This window comes from Heterodontus francisci, chromosome 7 (genome assembly GCF_036365525.1).
Source record: "Heterodontus francisci isolate sHetFra1 chromosome 7, sHetFra1.hap1, whole genome shotgun sequence".
In the NCBI taxonomy this organism is placed as follows: Eukaryota; Metazoa; Chordata; class Chondrichthyes; order Heterodontiformes; family Heterodontidae; genus Heterodontus; species Heterodontus francisci.
The window spans coordinates 25,595,465-25,613,107 of record NC_090377.1 but is presented as its reverse complement, the minus strand read 5'-3'; the positions used below and the strand labels follow the sequence as shown (position 1 = coordinate 25,613,107).

The 17,643-nt window shown below is 40.6% G+C and overlaps 1 protein-coding gene across 9 annotated transcripts in view; it reads left to right on the top strand.

Annotated features, from left to right (window-relative positions):
* The window catches only part of clasp1a (cytoplasmic linker associated protein 1a), a 367,909-nt gene that overhangs the window by 259,367 nt on the left and 90,899 nt on the right, over window positions 1-17,643 (top strand). For 8 of the 9 annotated variants that reach the window (XM_068034903.1, XM_068034902.1, XM_068034909.1 and 5 more), the window contains 5 exons: window positions 6,586-6,830; window positions 7,520-7,583; window positions 9,270-9,433; window positions 14,210-14,288; window positions 15,141-15,284. In XM_068034903.1, the coding sequence (XP_067891004.1) occupies window positions 6,586-6,830; window positions 7,520-7,583; window positions 9,270-9,433; window positions 14,210-14,288; window positions 15,141-15,284 (696 nt within the window). The remainder of the gene's footprint in view (window positions 1-6,585; window positions 6,831-7,519; window positions 7,584-9,269; window positions 9,434-14,209; window positions 14,289-15,140; window positions 15,285-17,643) is intronic. The other variant, XM_068034907.1, reaches the window with a different exon arrangement.

Genomic DNA, 17,643 nt, shown 5'->3' with positions numbered 1-17,643 from the left:
GGAATGGTCCCTTCGGAAAGCTGAAAGAGAAGGTAAAGGGAAGATGTGTTTGGTGGCATCATGCTGGAGGTGGTGGAAATGGCACAGGATGATCTGTTGAATGTGGAGGCTGATGGAGTGGAAGGTGAGGACAAGGGGACCTCTATCGTCCTGGGTGGGAGGGGAAGGGGTGGGTGCAGAACCACGTGAAATAGTACGGACACGGTCGAGAGCCCTGTCAACCACAGTGGGGGTGGGGAATCCTCAGTTTAGGATAAAGGAAGACATATCTGAACTGCTAGTATGGAAGGTTGCATTGTCTGAACAGATGCGATGGAGACAGAGAAACTGGGAGAATGGAATAGAGTCTTTATGGGAAACGGGCTGTGACAGTGTAAATAACGTGACTGTGGGAGTCAGTGTGCTTATAGTGAATACTGTTTATTTCTGGGGATAGACAGAGAAGTAAAGAAAGAGAAGGGAAGAGTCAGAGATAGACCATGTGAAAACAAGACAAGGTGATTGGAAGCAAAGTCTGTGAAATTTTCCAGTTCAGGGTGGCAGTAGGAAACTGCACTGATAGTCATCACATGCCAGAAAATGATGGGAGGGGGCCTGAATAGGACTGGCAGAAACAATGTTCCATAAATGCCACAAAAAGGTAGGCATGACTGGGACCCATGTGGATACCCATAGCAACACTTTTTTTTTTGGAGTAAGTGAGTAAAGTTGAAGGAAAAATTGTTCAATGTGAGAACAAGTTCAGCCGGATGGAGCAGGGTAGTGGTGGATGGAGACTGGTCAGGCCTCTGTTGAAGGAAGAAGCGCTCTCAGTCCTGGTGGGGTTGGAGGTGTAGAAGAATTGGATATCCATGTTAGAGGAGATAGTTAGGATCAGGAAGCTGGAAACTGTTAGTGTCAGAGGGCATCAGAAGAGTCATGGATGTAGCTGGGAAGAGACTAGACAAGGGGAGAAAAGATAGCTAAGATAGGAAGAAATCACTTCAATGGGGCAGCAACAGGCTGAAAAGATGGGTCCACCAGAGCAGTCCTGTTTGTGGATCTTGAGAAGGGGGTCGAAGCAGATTTTTCAGGGTTGGGGGACCATGAGACTGGTGGCCGTGAAGGGAAGATCTCCAGAGGAGATGAAGTCAGTGACAGTCTTGGAAACAATGGTTTGATGTTCGGTGGTGGGGTCATAGTCTAGGGGGATGTAGGAGGAAGTGTCGGAGAGTCGGTCTTCGGCCTCTGTTAGGTAGAGTCTTAAAACCTTATATTAAAACATATAAGATCCTGAGGGGTTTTGACGGTGGGTGTGGAAAGAATGTTTCCCCTTGTGAGAGAATCTAGAACGAGGGGTAACTGTTTAAAAATAAGGGCTCGCCCATTTAAGACAGATGAGAATTATTTCCTGAGGGTCGTGAGTCTTTGGAATTCTCTTCCTCAAAAGGGAGTGGAAGTAGAGCCTTTGAATATTTTTAAGGCAGAGGTAGATAGATTCTTGATAAGCAAGGGGGTGGAAGGTTATTGGGGATATGTGGAAATGTAATCAGTTCAGCCATGAGCTTATTGAATGGCGGAGCAGGCTCAAAGGGCCGAGTGGCCTACTCCTGTTCCTAATTCGTATGTTCGTAAGTCAATATGCTAGACAACAACAGCGCCACTCTTGTCAGCAAGTTTGATGACAATGTTAGGGTTGGACCTAAGAAAACGGTTTACTGCAAGTTGAGGAGAGAGAGAGGTTAAAGTGAGTGAGGGGTACAAAAAAAACTAAGATGGCTGATGTCCTACCAGAAGTTCTCATTGAAAAGATCTAGAGAGGGTAAGAGGCCAAAGGAAGGGGTCCAGGTGAGGAAGAATACTGGAGACCAGAAAAATAAGCTGCAATGAAAATTTAAAAAAAAATTTCATGCAATGTGGGCATCACTGGCCACCCAGCGTTTGTTGCCCTTGACAACTGAGTGGCTTGCTCGGCCATTTCAACCAGATTGCTGCGGGTTTGGAGTCGCATGTAGGCCAGGCCAGGTAAGGACACCAGATTTCCTTCCTGTTAGTGAACCAGATGGCTTTTTACAACAATTTAAAAAAATTTACAAGGCTTTCTTCCTTTTATGTAATTTCTCGCATCACGCAGCATTCTAATGATTCTATATTGTATCCTCTCTCAAGTTTCAATATTCTTCCTAAATTGTGAAGCCCAATACTGCAACAGCCCTCTAACTGAGGTCTGAAAATTTTACGTAGGATCTTCCTTAGCTTTGGCTTTTCTATTCTATACCTCGCGATAAAACCTAGAATTCTGTTCACTTTTTAAAAATATATAAACAGCCTTATCTAGCCAGGGTGTTGCTTTTAATGTCCTGTGAGCCTGCATACTTAAATCTCTCTGCCTTTACATAGCATGGAGCCTACTTCCATTTAGTGTATAATTACTGCTTTTTAAAATCATAATACTTTACCTCACGCTGACATTGATCTTCCATCTGCCACTTTTTAGCTATTGAAAACGCAGGAAAACCACTTTGTGTTGGCTGTGGGGATGGTGGGAAGGGGTTGAAGGGCAAATGTGACTAACTTAGGGGGTAAAGTTCGGGTTGAGAATGAAGTTAATTTTCATAATGGGCCAAAAAAAACATTGTTGTGGGGGGTGGGTGGTGAGGTTGGGAAAGGGCATCTAGCTTTTAATTTTTTTTTTTTAAGAAAACGCACATTAACTTGAAAAATTCAATTTTTTTCCTAAGGGCTTGAAGCCTTTTAAAAATGGCGCCTGCGCGGTGGTGCCAGCCGCCGTTGCTAGGGATGGAGCGACTGCCCCCTGTATGCAATTGGGGGCGGCTGTTCCGCCCCCTCCATTTAAATGAGCCCCCGCGAAATATCACGGAGACTCAGCGGTACGCACTTCGTGCATGCGCCGTGTCTTTTAAGATTAAAAATGATTAAATAAGATTATAAAATTCATCCCTAGATTTCAATTTCAGTTTTTTTTATTAAATCTAAATTCCACCAGCTGCCATGGTGGGACTTGAACCTGTTTCCCCAGGGCCTTAGCCTGAGCCTCTGGATGACTATTCCAGTGACATTATCACTGCATCACTGCCTTTTCCCCTTCAGAGAATACTGTAGATTAAAAATCTCAGAACAGGCAGTCTTTTTTTTTGAAGAGTGGTTGGAAGTAGTTGTCATAGAGTCATAGAGAGATACAGCACTGAAACAGGCCCTTCGGCCCACCGAGTCTGTGCCGACCATCACCCACTCATTTATACTAATCCTACATATATACAATTATACAGTAAATGGAAAAGTCCTGGGGAAAATTGATGTACAGAGAGATTTGGGTGTTCAGGTCTATTGTTCCCTGAAGGTGGCAACGCAGGTCAATAGAGTGGTCAAGAAGGCATACGGCATGCTTTCCTTCATCGGACGGGGTATTGAATACAAGGGTTGGCAGGTCATGTTACAGTTGTATAAGACTTTGGTTCGGCCACATTTGGAATACTGCGTGCAGTTCTGGTCACCACATTACCAAAAGGATGTAGATGCTTTGGAGAGGGTGCAGAGGAGGTTCACCAGGATGTTGCCTGGTATGGAGGGCGCTAGCTATGAAGAGAGGTTGAGCAGATTAGGATTATTTTCATTAGAAAGACGGAGGTTGAGGGGGGACCTGATTGAGGTGTACAAAATCATGAGAGGTATAGACAGGGTGGATAGCAAGAAGCTTTTTCCTAGAGTGGGGGATTCAATTACTAGGGGTCACGAGTTCAAAGTGAAAGGGGAAAAGTTTAGGGGGGATATGCGTGGAAAGTTCTTTACGCAGAGGATGGTGGGTGCCTGGAACGCGTTGCCAGCGGAGGTGGTAGACGCGGGCACGATAGCGTCTTTTAAGATGTATCTAAACAGATACATGAATGGGCAGGAAGAAAAGAGATACAGACCCTTAGAAAATAGGCGACATGTTTAGATAGAGGATCTGGATCGGCGCAGGCTTGGAGGGCCGAAGGGCCTGTTCCTGTGCTGTAATTTTCTTCTTTGTTCTTTGTACATTAACCCCAAGTTGTGTCCCATAGGATTCACTCTTGGCATCACTTCAGCTCACTGTGTATATCAATGATTGAGTGGAGGCCAAGAAGAATGGTGTTGAAATTTGCATATGGTGAAATCATTATTTAGAAGACCAAAATAAGTTGCAATGAGATATTGATAGATTGGGGAATGGGCTATAAAGTGGAAGATGGAAGTTCAATGTCTTCAATGAAGTTCAATGAAACTTTAGAGAGTGTACAGTATAGAATCGCTAGAATGCTGCTTGGTGTGAGGAATTGCATAAAAGGAAGAAAGCCTTGTGAATTTTTTAAATCTGTGAACAGTACAGACTACAAAGAGAGATGATTCAGTTGTTTAACACTATATAAAAGGATGGGACAGGATAAATGGAAGCAGTACAATTGAGCCTAGAAAGAGGGCCCATAGATACAAGATTAAATGTAAGAAATTTAGAACAGAGCAGGAGGAACAACTTTACACAGTTGCAAAAGCAAAGTTCTGTGGCTGGAAATCTGACATAAAAACAAAATGCTGGAAATACTCAGCAGGTCAGGCCGCATCTGTGAAGAGAGAAATTGAGTTAGCAATTGACCTTTCATCAGAATTGGAAAATGTTAGAGATGTAATAGGCTTTAAGCACAGGCAGGGGAAGGGAAAAATAGAAAGGGAATGTCTGTGATGGGGTCGAATGCAGGAGAGATATGCCAAAGGGGATGATTTGCAAGGCAAAAGGGCGATGGTAATGGGACAAGCAAAGAAACAAAAGATGGGTCTAGAGATGTTGTAAATGGCAACAGTAAATCATTACTGATGCCTGCTGTGTGAAAAATGGGAGCAGTCGTTATGATCTGAAATTGTGTAACTAAATGTTGAGAGAAGGCTGTAAAGTGCCTAATTCAAGGATGAAATGCTGTTCCTTGAGCTTTCATTGAGCTTCATGAGAATAGTGTAGGAGACCAAAGACAGGTGGGAGTGGGGCAGGGAATTAAGGTACATTAATAGGCTGTTTGGGCTGAATCGCCTGTTTTCATAATATAACCTGTGTATTTCTGTGCAACACTTCTTTAGATGCTGTCTTTTCAAAACATATAAGCAAAACAATGACTGGGACAAAGAACCTGGGCAGGGCTTGATTTTTTACCAGCCTCCTGTTGAGGTTTGTGGCAGGAGACCTGGAAAATACCTCTGGGAGAGGTCCGCCATGGGGCTCGACACCGGGAAGGGCGCACCCCATTTTACTGCCGGCGGCGAGTCCTCGTGGCAACCCCCCCCCACCACCGCTCGGCGACGGAAACTTCATTCAAATATTTAAATAAATGTTAATTAAAGCATACTTACTTACCTCGTCACGACGGCTGTCGCACGCCGATATTCGGGCTGGTTGCCGGAAGTCCTGCGCCTTCAGATCTCCGTTCAGAGATCTAAGGCGGAATACTGGTGGGGAGGGGGGAGGAGTGAAAGTTTCAGGGCCCGGGGTTAGGGAAGACGAATTTACACGATTGGTGGATGGGATGGTGAGAAGGGGTTGAAGGGTAAAGTGGAGAGAGTTCGAGGCGGGGAAGGTCAGAATCAAAATTTTTATTTTTTTGGCTGGAAAGGGTTATTGATTACTCACTGGGGTGTGGGGTGTGGAAGAGGGGGGGTTAAACTGATAAAGTTTTAATAATTTTTACCCATCTGTACCTTGTCAAAAAAAATTTGAAATGAATCCAAAGGGCTTGAAGCCCTTTAAAAATGGTGCCAGACGCCGTTGCTGGGGATGGTGTGCCCGCCCACTCTACGTCATTGGGGGCGGGTGTTCTGACCCCCTCCATGTAAATGAGCCACTGCGCTTAATATCGCGGAGGCTCAACGGCGCACATCTCTCACGTGGGCTAGGCCGTTTTTGAAGCTCACTGCCAAGATCGGTGGAGAGCGTTATAAATTCAGCCTGTTAAGTGTAATTTACCTCGGAAACCATATTGAAAGAATAATTTAGTTACATATTTATGAAAATATATTTTGTCACAGCTTAAACTGTGACATATCCCCTTTTTAAGTAGGCAGTACATTTAAGAACAAACTTTTATTCCCTTTTCTGAATACTATTTAAATTAGATGTCACTTTCACTTTTTCTTTTCAAAAAAATGCTTTAAAATTTGTGATGAAAGCATAAAGCAATAAAGTTTAGCCAGAGTTGTTTTACTCATGTACATGCACTTGTTTTTAAAAAAAAGGTTTCAGTGGAGCGACTAAGAGCATGTGACTCAAAATAATAATGATTGTAATGCTTTTACAATCGTCTGGTTTTGCTATATAGGTGCAAAGTCTGCAGGGATGCTAGTTTTCTCATTTTCGGATTAGAATAATCCTAATAAAACAGATAGCTTTGGTATCCCACATGGTTATGCTATTACAATACTTTGAACTATTTGCCTGAAGTTCTGTTCGGCTTAGTTTTTGTTCAACAAGCAAAATACAAAGATTCATGTTAAAATGTGTGTTTACAATATGCATATTGAGAACATATATGTACTTTTTTTGTGTATGAGATGAAGAAAACGATGCTTTGTTTTTGTTTTTAGAAAAAACCTGTGAGAAGACGATATGAACCATATGGAATGTACTCTGATGATGATGCAAACAGCGATGCATCTAGCGCTTGTTCAGAGCGGTCTTATGGCTCCAGAAATGGCGGCATTCCACACTACTTGCGCCAGACAGAGGATGTGGCTGAGGTCTTAAACCACTGTGCTAGCTCAAATTGGTCTGAGAGGAAAGAAGGTCTTGTCGGCCTTCAAAATCTATTGAAAAGTCAGAGGACATTAAGGTACGGCTTTGGAAAATATACTATCAGGTTGAAGGATCTTTTCAACTCTGCTTCTCAAACTACTTGATTATTCTAATAACCTGATATGTTAGAATGTTAGAATCTGTCACTGTAATAACTTAATTATATAACTAGACTTTCTTTAAAAAAAGGTAGCCGGAGGTCTGGTTAATGCGGTAAGTTAGACTGATTCAAATTTGGGATTTTCCAGTTGACATTATTAATGTTAGCATTAACTAGTTTAAAATGGGTTCATGCTGTTATTAGAATAGCTTGAAATGCTGCCAGAAAATCTAGGTGCGAGTGTTTGAATCCACCAAGCTGACATTTCAAACTGAACTGTTGGGTAAAATCAGACCGGTTGACTGCATGTGAACCGAAGTTTCACCCATAAATTTTGAAATATAATCTCACAGAAATAACTTGTGTAATTGTAGTTTTCTCTTTAAGCTGCATAAAATTTGCCATATAAAAAAAACGCTATATGCATGTGAACCTTCATTAACAAAATGCTGACCAAGGTCATTTAAAAGACAACAAAAAATTTAAATTATTCTGTGCGAAATGTGTTAAAGCAAAGGCAAAACTATATTTCTTGTTTCTATTGCTACAATTTGTATTTCTGCTTGAGCTAATGTGACTTACTAAACTGTAATAATCTGCACATTATATATTCATTTACTTTGTAGCCGTGTTGAATTGAAGCGGTTGTGTGAGATCTTCACCCGTATGTTTGCAGATCCTCATAGCAAGGTAACTTCTACTGAGAGTTTTTGCAAGCAACCTCTTGCATGTACATGTAAACAGCTCTGTGCTTTGTGTGAAAGCATGTCACATTTTGAGTATTTGTATACATTGACCATAATGTGGAAGATTGTTTTCAGAAATAAGCTGTTTTATTATTTCCTTGTTTATAGCAATACAGGGCATTTGCAAAGGTAGCTCTGTTGAAGGGTTGACTATCAGGAAAGATGCAATTTTTAAAGTTATTGTTTTTTAAAAAATTAACTTGTATATTTTGCTTTAGGGATTCAACTTTAAAAGTGTTTATTCAGTAATCACTGTGGGAAGGGGGCAGAGGAGTGGCAATATGTGAATTGCTCCTTAGGAGAGCCAGCACAGACACTTCTGTGCTGTAACAATTTTATTCTAACCCTCTTATAGCTTGCAGCAAGTAGGTAGTATTTTAAAGCTGATCTTGTTAAATTTAACTTAAACTTCCTAAAAGGATTTTCTTGCGTCCAAAAATATGTTAATTTGACAACCTACTTATTGAATGTTGGTGCAGTTTACAGACATTTAAAAAAAATATTCAATAGAAGTGATTGTTGCATTTTTCAATTGTTACAGAAAATGAAAGTACAATAAATATGATTTTGAAGATGAATTCTTAACATGCTGGAATATGTGTTTCGGCATGCAGAGAGTACTGTTGGATGTGAGAATTTGTTTGCAATTTGCCTAGCTTTATCTAAAAGCCTGTGTATTATGAAGTGTATAATGTATGTCGGTAACCATTGCAAAGCACTGTTGCTTTTAAGTCTACTGCGTTAATCAATGGTTTGTTTTCTTGCATGTCCTGTCCTTTGTTGGAACTCACAACAGAGAGTAAGTGTTGCTTTTACTGTTTACTACAAACTAACAAATAATAGGGCCCTTGAAAAGTAGATTCTTATTTTCTGAGGAAAAGTTAGTTTCAAATGTTACTGAAATATAATGAATCTCAGTTAGCTGCTGCAAAATCAAGTGCACGTTTGCAGGGCGCCTCCCTTTTGCCATTAAGCATTGGTTTGCTGAAGGTATCTGCAGATTATTTTTTCAGAATGCTAGAGACGTCAAATAAAATTGAGTAGGTATTGCCATATTTTTGTTTAATTTGATTCTAAATGCAATATTGGTATGTACTAATTTTGAATGAGTTGGAGCTCAGCTGCAGAAATTAAGCAATTTGAGGTCTTGTTGCTGGTTTCTTTCCATGTTAATTTTCACCAGGTGGCAATGTAAACTATATTCCTGTTACTATTTTACGTACTGGAAGGCCCAGTAGCTAACTTATTCTTTACAAATGTGAAAATTAAAATGTAACTTCGAATTAGAAGATCTATGTTTGAACCCCGCTGTCCCTTAAGTACAGTTTCATGGTGTGAACTGCAACTAAGAAATACTACATCGCATTGTTCAAAGTTTTCACTTCAAATTCATGTGGCTAAAGAATAGTACTACCAGAGAATGGAGTATTTCAATTTTATATCCTGTCATCTGTCTAGGTGTACTTTATTTCTGTTTCAACAGACGTTATATCTTTTTAATCGCTTCATCAATTAACCAGATTATTTCTGCAGATTGTTTGATTGCAGCATCAAACTGTTTTCTTGATGCATGGCATTCCATTTCTGTCAAATGACAGCAAAGGTTATAATAGATTCATTCTTCTTTTAGGTATTCAGCATGTTTTTGGAAACTTTAGTAGATTTCATCATCATCCACAAGGAAGACCTACAGGATTGGCTGTTTGTGCTCCTGACTCAGCTTTTAAAGAAGATGGGAGCTGATTTGCTAGGTTCCGTACAGGCCAAGGTTCAGAAGGCACTAGATGTCACCAGGTCAGACCAGGGATCAAGCAGTTTCATTTAATTATTTCTTAGTTTCTGTGCATCTTCAATGTACTTTTTGTACATAATATTTTTATTGGCATTCCCTCTCATGGTATAATTTGATTGGGTGGTGACTTCTAAGAGCATAAGAAATAGGAGCAGGAGTAGGCCATTCAGCTCTTCGCACCTGCTCCGCCATTCAGTAAAAATTATGGATGATCTACTACCTCAACTCCACCTTTCTGCACTTTCCTCACATCCCATGATTCCCTGAGTATCCAAAAATCTCTCATATGTTGTCTTGAACGTACTCAACAACTGAGCATCCACAGCGCTCTCGAGTAGAGAATTGCAAAGATTTGCAATGCTTTGAGTGAAGAAATTTCTCCTCATTGTATTATATTGTCATGTTAGTTCCTGATCTTTGAATGCAGACTGTTTCTCTTAAAGTAGTTTAATATTGGTGCTGGGTATATTGAGCAGAGACCTGGCAGTGTCTCTCCAATAATTGTAGGACTCATCAGATGGCTCGTAACAAAGAGCTGATTGAGCCTTGCGACCCTGGAAAAGTTAAGTCCTGAACACTCTGACCTTGTCCTCTCAACACCTCTTTTGTTATCTCTTGCCCTACCCCCGCTTTACTTGTTTTAAACCTATTATATTTCTAGCCTCTGTCCGTTCTGATGAAGGGTCACTGACCTGAAACATTAATTCTGCTTCTCTCTCCACAGATGCTACCAGACCTGCTGAGTATTTCCAGCATTCCTTTTTTTGATTTTATGTCCTGAATGCTGTTGTGCTGCAAAGCCTGCCTCCTTTATATTGTCTGGTACCATCCAAGATGGGAGAACTGCACTCCTGCTGATGGCACATTATCAATACAAAAGTACCTTTGCATAGATTATAATGGTATATTCAGGTGAAAAGGATATTATTTATTTTGTTCAGAAAGCCAATAACGATTGAAATTTTAATTAACTATGCTGTAGTTGTACATTCTTCTAGCATTTGGTTGCTTTGTGATCCACTCGGTTACTTTTCAAAAAGCCTAATCTATCTGGCATTTATCCTTCTGGTTTCTGGTTTCATATTGCATTCTGACTCAGCAAACACTTTACTGGGTGGATTGCATGGGCTATTTGACTTCCAACTATGGGACCAGTTTCCTGACACTTTCAAGACCACAAAATGATAAGCTCATTTGCCAGCTGCTTCAGAACCCTGCACTGCTGATCAAATAACTATGTTCATGCATTTTCTGGAACTGCTCCTAAAACTGCCTCAACATCAAAAGAGACCGTTCCATAAAAATAGTTATATCCTACCCATCTAACATCTTTACAAGTGTTCACCAATTCCGTGACTAATTTTCTGTAAGGACATTATGATGGTTTTCCACGGCATCTTAACTTTTTGCCTGTATACTTCCGGTATCAAGTTATAACTAGTCAGAATAACATGTTTTACAATTTTATCATCCATACTGTCCCTGGGATCCCCTCATTAAAATGAAGTGAGTGCTTTATCACCAAGTGATAGCACTACCTTCTTAGCCATGTTTCTTTTATCCCACTTAGGGTGCTGTGTTAATAATTCAGAATTATGCTAAAACTCAGTATTTTTGGATCTGAAACAACATTCATGACCGTAACTGTGAATGTTTGCTGAGAAACTTCAACAAAGTTAATGCGCAGCCATGTCTCAGTTGTAGCACTGTTATCTCTGAGTTCGAAGATTTTAGGTTCAAGTCTCACTCCAGAGGTTGGCTGACACTCCAGTGCAGTACTGAGGGAGCAGTGTTGGAGATGAGATGTTAAACTAAGGCCCTGTATGTCCTGTCAGGTGGACAAAAAAGATCCCATGGCACTATTTCGAAGAAGAGCAGGGGAGTTATCCCCAGTGTCCCGGCCAGTACTTAATCTCTCAATCAACTTCATTAATAATAGATATCTGGTCATTATCACATCGCTGTTTGTGTGAACTTGTGCAGAAATTGGCTGCTGCATTTCCTACATTACAACAAAAATTACAATTCAAAAGTACTTAATTGACTGTGAAGTGCTTTGGGATGTCATGAGGTCATGAAAAGCCATATATAAATGCAAGTCTCTTTATTCTCTCTCTCGCTCTTTTCTTTATCCTACACTTCCTCATTTTCTTCGTTGCTTGTGCTTGTTCCCATTGATAAATTGGGTTAATCTGCCTGATATTTAAAACTCCGCTGAAGTTCACTGAGGAAATGAAAGAAATCAAACATGCAGTTCATACTTAGACCAGCATATCAAATACAAAGGATGAGTGCACCTCTAGCAACTTTGTTGAAGTTTGCAGACCAAAACTATATCTACAAATAAACAAAAACAAAATACTGTAGATGATGGAAAACTGAAATAAAAACAGAAAATGCTGGAAAGCACTCAGCAGCCCAGGCAGCATCTGTAGCAAGAAACCGTGACAATGGGCTGAATTGACTTGATTGAAACATACAAGATCCTGGGGGGTCTTGACAGGGTGAATGTGGGAAGGATGTTTCCCCTTGTGGGAGGATCTAGAACTAGTGGTCACTGTTTAAAAATAAGGGGTTGCCCATTTAAGACGGAGATGAGGAGAAAGTTTTTCTCTCAGAGGGTCGTGAATCTTTGGAATTCTCTTCCTCAAAAGGCGGTGGAAGCAGAGTCTTTAAATATTTTTAAGGCAGAGGTAAATAGAATTCTTGATGAGCAAGAATAAGGGGGTGGAAATGTGGAATAATCAGTTCAGCCATGAATTTATTGAACGGCGGAGCAGGCTCGAGGGGCCAAGTGGCCTACTCCTCCTAATTCATATGTATGCTTGTATGAATTTTATTTGCGCGCCATGCTCTGAACATGCGATATCATGTGTGGGGGCTCATTTAAATAGAGGGGTGGAACGTCTGACCCTGATGACGTAGGGCTCTGACACAAATTTTCAAATCCTCTCTGGCAACAGGAGAGATGCCAGAGGACTGCGAATGTACCATTATTCAAGAAGGGTAGTAGAGATAAACCAGGTAATTACAGGCCAGTGAGTCTAACATCAGTGGTAGGGAAACTATTGGAAAAAATTCTGAGGGACAGGATTAATCTCCACTTGGAGAGGCAAGGATTAATCAAGGGTAGTTAACATTGCTTTGTCAGGGGGAGATCATGTCTAACAAATTTGACTGAATTTTTCGAGGAGGTGACTAGGTGTGTAGGGCGAAGCAATTGATATAGTCTATATGGACTTCAGTAAGGCTTTTGATAAGGTTTTGCATGAGAAATTGGTCAAGAAGGTAAGAGCTCATGGGATCCAGGGCAATTTGGCAAATTGAATCCAGAATTGGCTTAGTGACAGACGGCAGAGGGTGATGGTCGAGGGTTGTTTTTGTGATTGGAAATCTGTGACCAATGGTGTACCGCAGGGATCGGTGCTGGGACCCTTGCTGTTTGTGTTGTACATTAATGATTTAGATTAGTGAATATAGGAGGTATGATCAGTAAGTTCCCTGATGATATGAAAATTGGTGGTGTCATAAATAATGAGGAGGAAAGCCTTAGAATACAGGACGATATAGATGGGCTGGTAAGATGGGCAGAGCAGTGGCAAATGGAATTTAATCCTGAGAAATGTGAGGTGATGTATTTTGAGAGGACTAACAAGGCAAGGGAATATACAATGGATGGTAGGACCCTAGGAAGTACAAAAGGTCAGAGGGACCTTGGTGTACTTGTCCATAGATCACTGAAGGTAGCAGCACAGGTAGATAAAGTGGTTAGGAAGACGTATGGGATACTTGCCTTTATTAGCCGAGGCATAGAATATAAGAGCAGGGAGGTTATGATGGAATAAAAACAAGAAATGCTGGAAATACTCAGCAGGTCTGGCAGCATCTGTGGAGAGAGAAGCAGCATTAACGTTTCAGGTCAGTGACCCTTAGTCTGGAAATATTTGAATAAAATGTTATGCACACTTCAAATACCCTCTCCTACCCCCTCACTGAATAATCAGAGTATTATTTGTCCAAATTCTCCCCCCCCACCCCCAAAACATTAATGTTGCCATAACAACCTTCCTCCCCCGAACTTTCTTTCCTTTAATCTTTAACCCCTTCCCACCACCCCCACAGCCAATTACAATTGTTTTTCCTGCTCCCTCCCTCACCCTGCCCTGATAATTTTATTCCTCCCCCCTCCCCACCAGGTTCTCTCCTCGGAACTCCATATGGTAGGTCAATTAACATATCATTACTATGCATTTCCATATTTAGACGAAGGGCCTGCCGCCATGCGGCTGCGGGGCTGCACCAAGGTCCCCCCGCTGCCAATAATATGCAGCAGGCCCTTCCCGACGTCGTGGGTTGAGGTGGGCCACTCCCCGCAGAATTTTACCGGCCCCTGCCACAACCCGCGATGTCGAGGGGCTGGTAAAATTCAGCCCAGTGTTTAGGTCAATGACCTTTCATCAGACTGGAAGATAATGAAGATTAACTGTTTTTTAAACAGAGCTAGTAAAAGAGGGGTGGGGTGGGGGGCGGTGGAGGACTAGAAAGAGCAAAATGGAAGGTCTTTGGGAGAAGAACAGGAGTGATTAAATGACCAAAGGGATGATGGTGCAAGGCAAAAAAGGGTAGCGATGTCTCATTTTAGAACTTGTGGTTTGTCAATGTAAACTATCATCATAACATGTTACAAGAGGAAGTATTTCAACATTATAAATGTTACCCAGTTGTAAAGGCTAAAATTGTGAACTCAGAATTGCTAACTGCTTCTTTTTTGCTTGTAGAGAGTCCTTCCCATTTGATCAGCAATTCAATATTCTTATGCGTTTTATTGTGGATCAAACACAAACACCTAACCTGAAGGTTGGTATAAAAATAGTCATTTGGAGTACTATGCTAGATGTATTCTGGAAAAATTATCTAAATTAATACTTGAAACGTTACTGAAAAGCATCGCCCTCTACTAGTTTGAGATTGAACAGCAGTTGAAGATTCTGAACTGGTTCAAAAGTGGGGATTCAGAAGATCCAATGCAGAAGTTCCTTTATAAATGATGCTGCATGTGCAGAGGGACAGTTTGACATTTTGGCCATTGCTGTATAGTCAGACACCATTTCCTGGTTTCTGCCAAATTCTGTCATCGATGGCAGTGACTGATGATTGGCAGGAAGTAACTGGGATAGATAGATTTTGATGGCGCAATGTTTAAATGAGAAGAAAAACTGCCATTTGGATTTTCTCCTTCATTGTGATGTAAAAGGTTCTCCATCCAACTTATATTCTTGTGTCTACTTCTTTCTTGTGATATCGTGGAGGTCTGGAGTAGATGTCTAGCACTTTGTGGGTGAGAAAAGGTGCAGCTTTCGAAGGGGAGGAAATAAAATTAATAAATCTAAATAAAATAAAGCAACCTTTTATGAGGCAGTAACTGAATTACATTGGTTGATATACCCTGCATTAGTTGCTTCTCAGTTGTTCTCTTGAGCCCAGGGCTGATGTGTAAGGCTTTTACCACTCTTCATTCAAAATCTGAGAGTTCAGGCTGATGACTGTAAAGTATTTAAAAATTTAATTCTCACATTATATGTTTGCTGTAATCTGTGGGGCAAAGAATTTTTAAAAAAAGACTCCTCTTGTCATAGTTTGGGATTGACTCTGTCTTGGTTTATTATGTTTCATGCCTGCTTCATTTTGTTCATATACTTTTATTTGAAGGTTAAAGTTGCCATCTTGAAGTATATTGAGAGGCTGGCAAGGCAGATGGACCCAGCTGATTTTGTTAATTCCAGTGAGACCCGCCTTGCTGTTTCCCGAATCATAACCTGGACAACCGAACCAAAGAGCTCTGATGTGAGAAAGGTACGTAGCTTAATATAGCTTAGAATCTTTTTATGAGCTGAAGTACAGTGGGCCGAAAGGCCACCTTCTGTGCTGTATGATTCTATGAATCTGAAACACAGCTGGTTTCCCACTCACCCATGTTACCTTGATGCTATGATTCTACCCTAACCTCATCACAGCAATGTAATTCACTACAAAATAGCTAATTTAAAAAAAAAATTCTCTGCTTTAACTATGTGTTTTAATTTTGCTGTGCTTGTTCCTTGCTGCATAGTGACCTTAAAAATGAATTTGCAGAACAAGTAGACTATGTTAAAAGGGTTGCAGATCAGCCGTGATCTGGTAGCTAAATAGAGTTAGAATACAGATCAGCCATGATCTAAATGAATGGCGGATCAGATATGTAGGGCTGATGTACTATAGCTAAATATGTTTATATCTTAGCTGCTGCAGCCAAAGCTATGTGGGGTGGGGGGGTGTGGAGATCTTAACTCACTCAAAACCTATTTATTACAGAAAGTTAAAATTGGGCCCATGATGTCAGATTGTTAACCAAACGATTAGAAATTAATAGTAGCGGGTCATTCTCATCTGCTAAGATCATGATAAAATAGATAAAGGCTGTACCCTCTTGGACTCTGTCCTTGAATGTATGTCTGTAATGTAAATCAGATTAAATCATTTAGACAGAATAAGCTGAGCAAAGTGTTATTTCATAATCAAAAATTTATTTAATTACGCAGTGTAGTATGCTGGCTTTGATAGCTCTTGGTCATTTCTAAAATAGTTAATCGGAACCTATAGTAGAGGAATATACAAATGGCATGAAGTGAACTTAACCCATTTTTCAGTACTCTTTACTTTTCACCCCCTCTCTATTTTTAATAATGTTGCTGTAGTTTGCCATATTTGAGAGGAATTCCCACCCAGCACATCTGTCCACCTTTTGTTTGGTCAGCCTGATATCTGTGATATTCAGACTATATAACCACACTACTGAAAAAGATCCAACTAAGTATAATTTCCCTTTGTCTGATGTGAATTGAGTGCTTTCTTTTATGGACTGCGTATCCCTCGAGGTGTACATTTTGGCACTGCTGAGTTCTAACCTACCAAAACCACATAATTTCCTAGAATGGGGCATGAGTGAATTTCCAACTGCTTGTCTTTTGGGATCACTTTTAACCATTAGGCATTGGTTAGTAGAGTTATCTGGAGCTAAGTGAGAAGTATCTAAGCTCCCAACATCTAGTCTACCACTCCAGGTGCCATCAGAAAGTAGCTCGTCAGTCATCTGTTACATAATTGACGCTAAATTGTTCAATATTTTCTCATACAAAGATTATTCAGATCCAGACTGACTATTAAGCTCTGGTTAATGTAAAACATAATCGCTAAACTATAGAGTTCATTTGTTACAAAATAAATTACAGCAATAGGCTATTTTAATTGATTTGACCTTTGGTTACTCAGAAGCCAGTTTGCTCAGCAGGAGTTCTGTATTAATTGAATATATTTAAGCTTTGTGCATTGGTTGGTGCGGTTGGGTTACTCCTGGAATGTGATGTGAAATGTCTTCAGTTACCATTCAACCCCGAAGAGATGATTTGCAACGTAATAAATATGTACTTTATAACAAAGAATTGCTTTTTTATCTTTGCTGTAATTTTGAAGGTATTTTCTCCTGTTTAGGTCTTTTCTCTTCCATCAACCTCTCCACTGTAGAATGCGCTATAATTTAACTAATATAGGGTTTGCCAAACACATTAACTGAAGTTCTTCGAGGAAATGACAGGCCTCGTTGTTGATCAAAATTCTGTGGGATGTGATATAGTTAGATTTCAGAAAGTATTTAAATGCGATGCCTGCAAGCAATTAGTCCTCAAGGTAGGCAGGTGTACAATAGAAAAGAAGCTCCTAAGGTTGATTGAAAAATGTTTTAGTTTTAGTTTTTTTTAGTTTTAGAGATACAGCACTGAAACAGGCCCTTCGGCCCCACCGAGTCTATGCCGACCATCAACCACCCATTTATACTAATCCTACACTAATCCCATATTCCTACCACATCCCCACCTGTCCCTATATATCCCTACCACCTACCTATACTAGGGGCAATTTATAATGGCTAATTTACCTACCAACCTGCAAGTCTTTTGGCTTGTGGGAGGAAACCGGAGCACCCGAGGAAACCCACACAGACACAGGGAGAACTTGCAAACTCCACACAGGCAGTACCCAGAATTGAACCCGGGTCGCTGGAGCTGTGAGGCTGCGGTGCTAACCACTGTGCCGCCCTGGCTAAACCAGAGAAAGCAAAGGATGTTGATGAATGGAACTGAGTTGAAATGACAAGGTCACTGTCAGGGTGTCATGGATC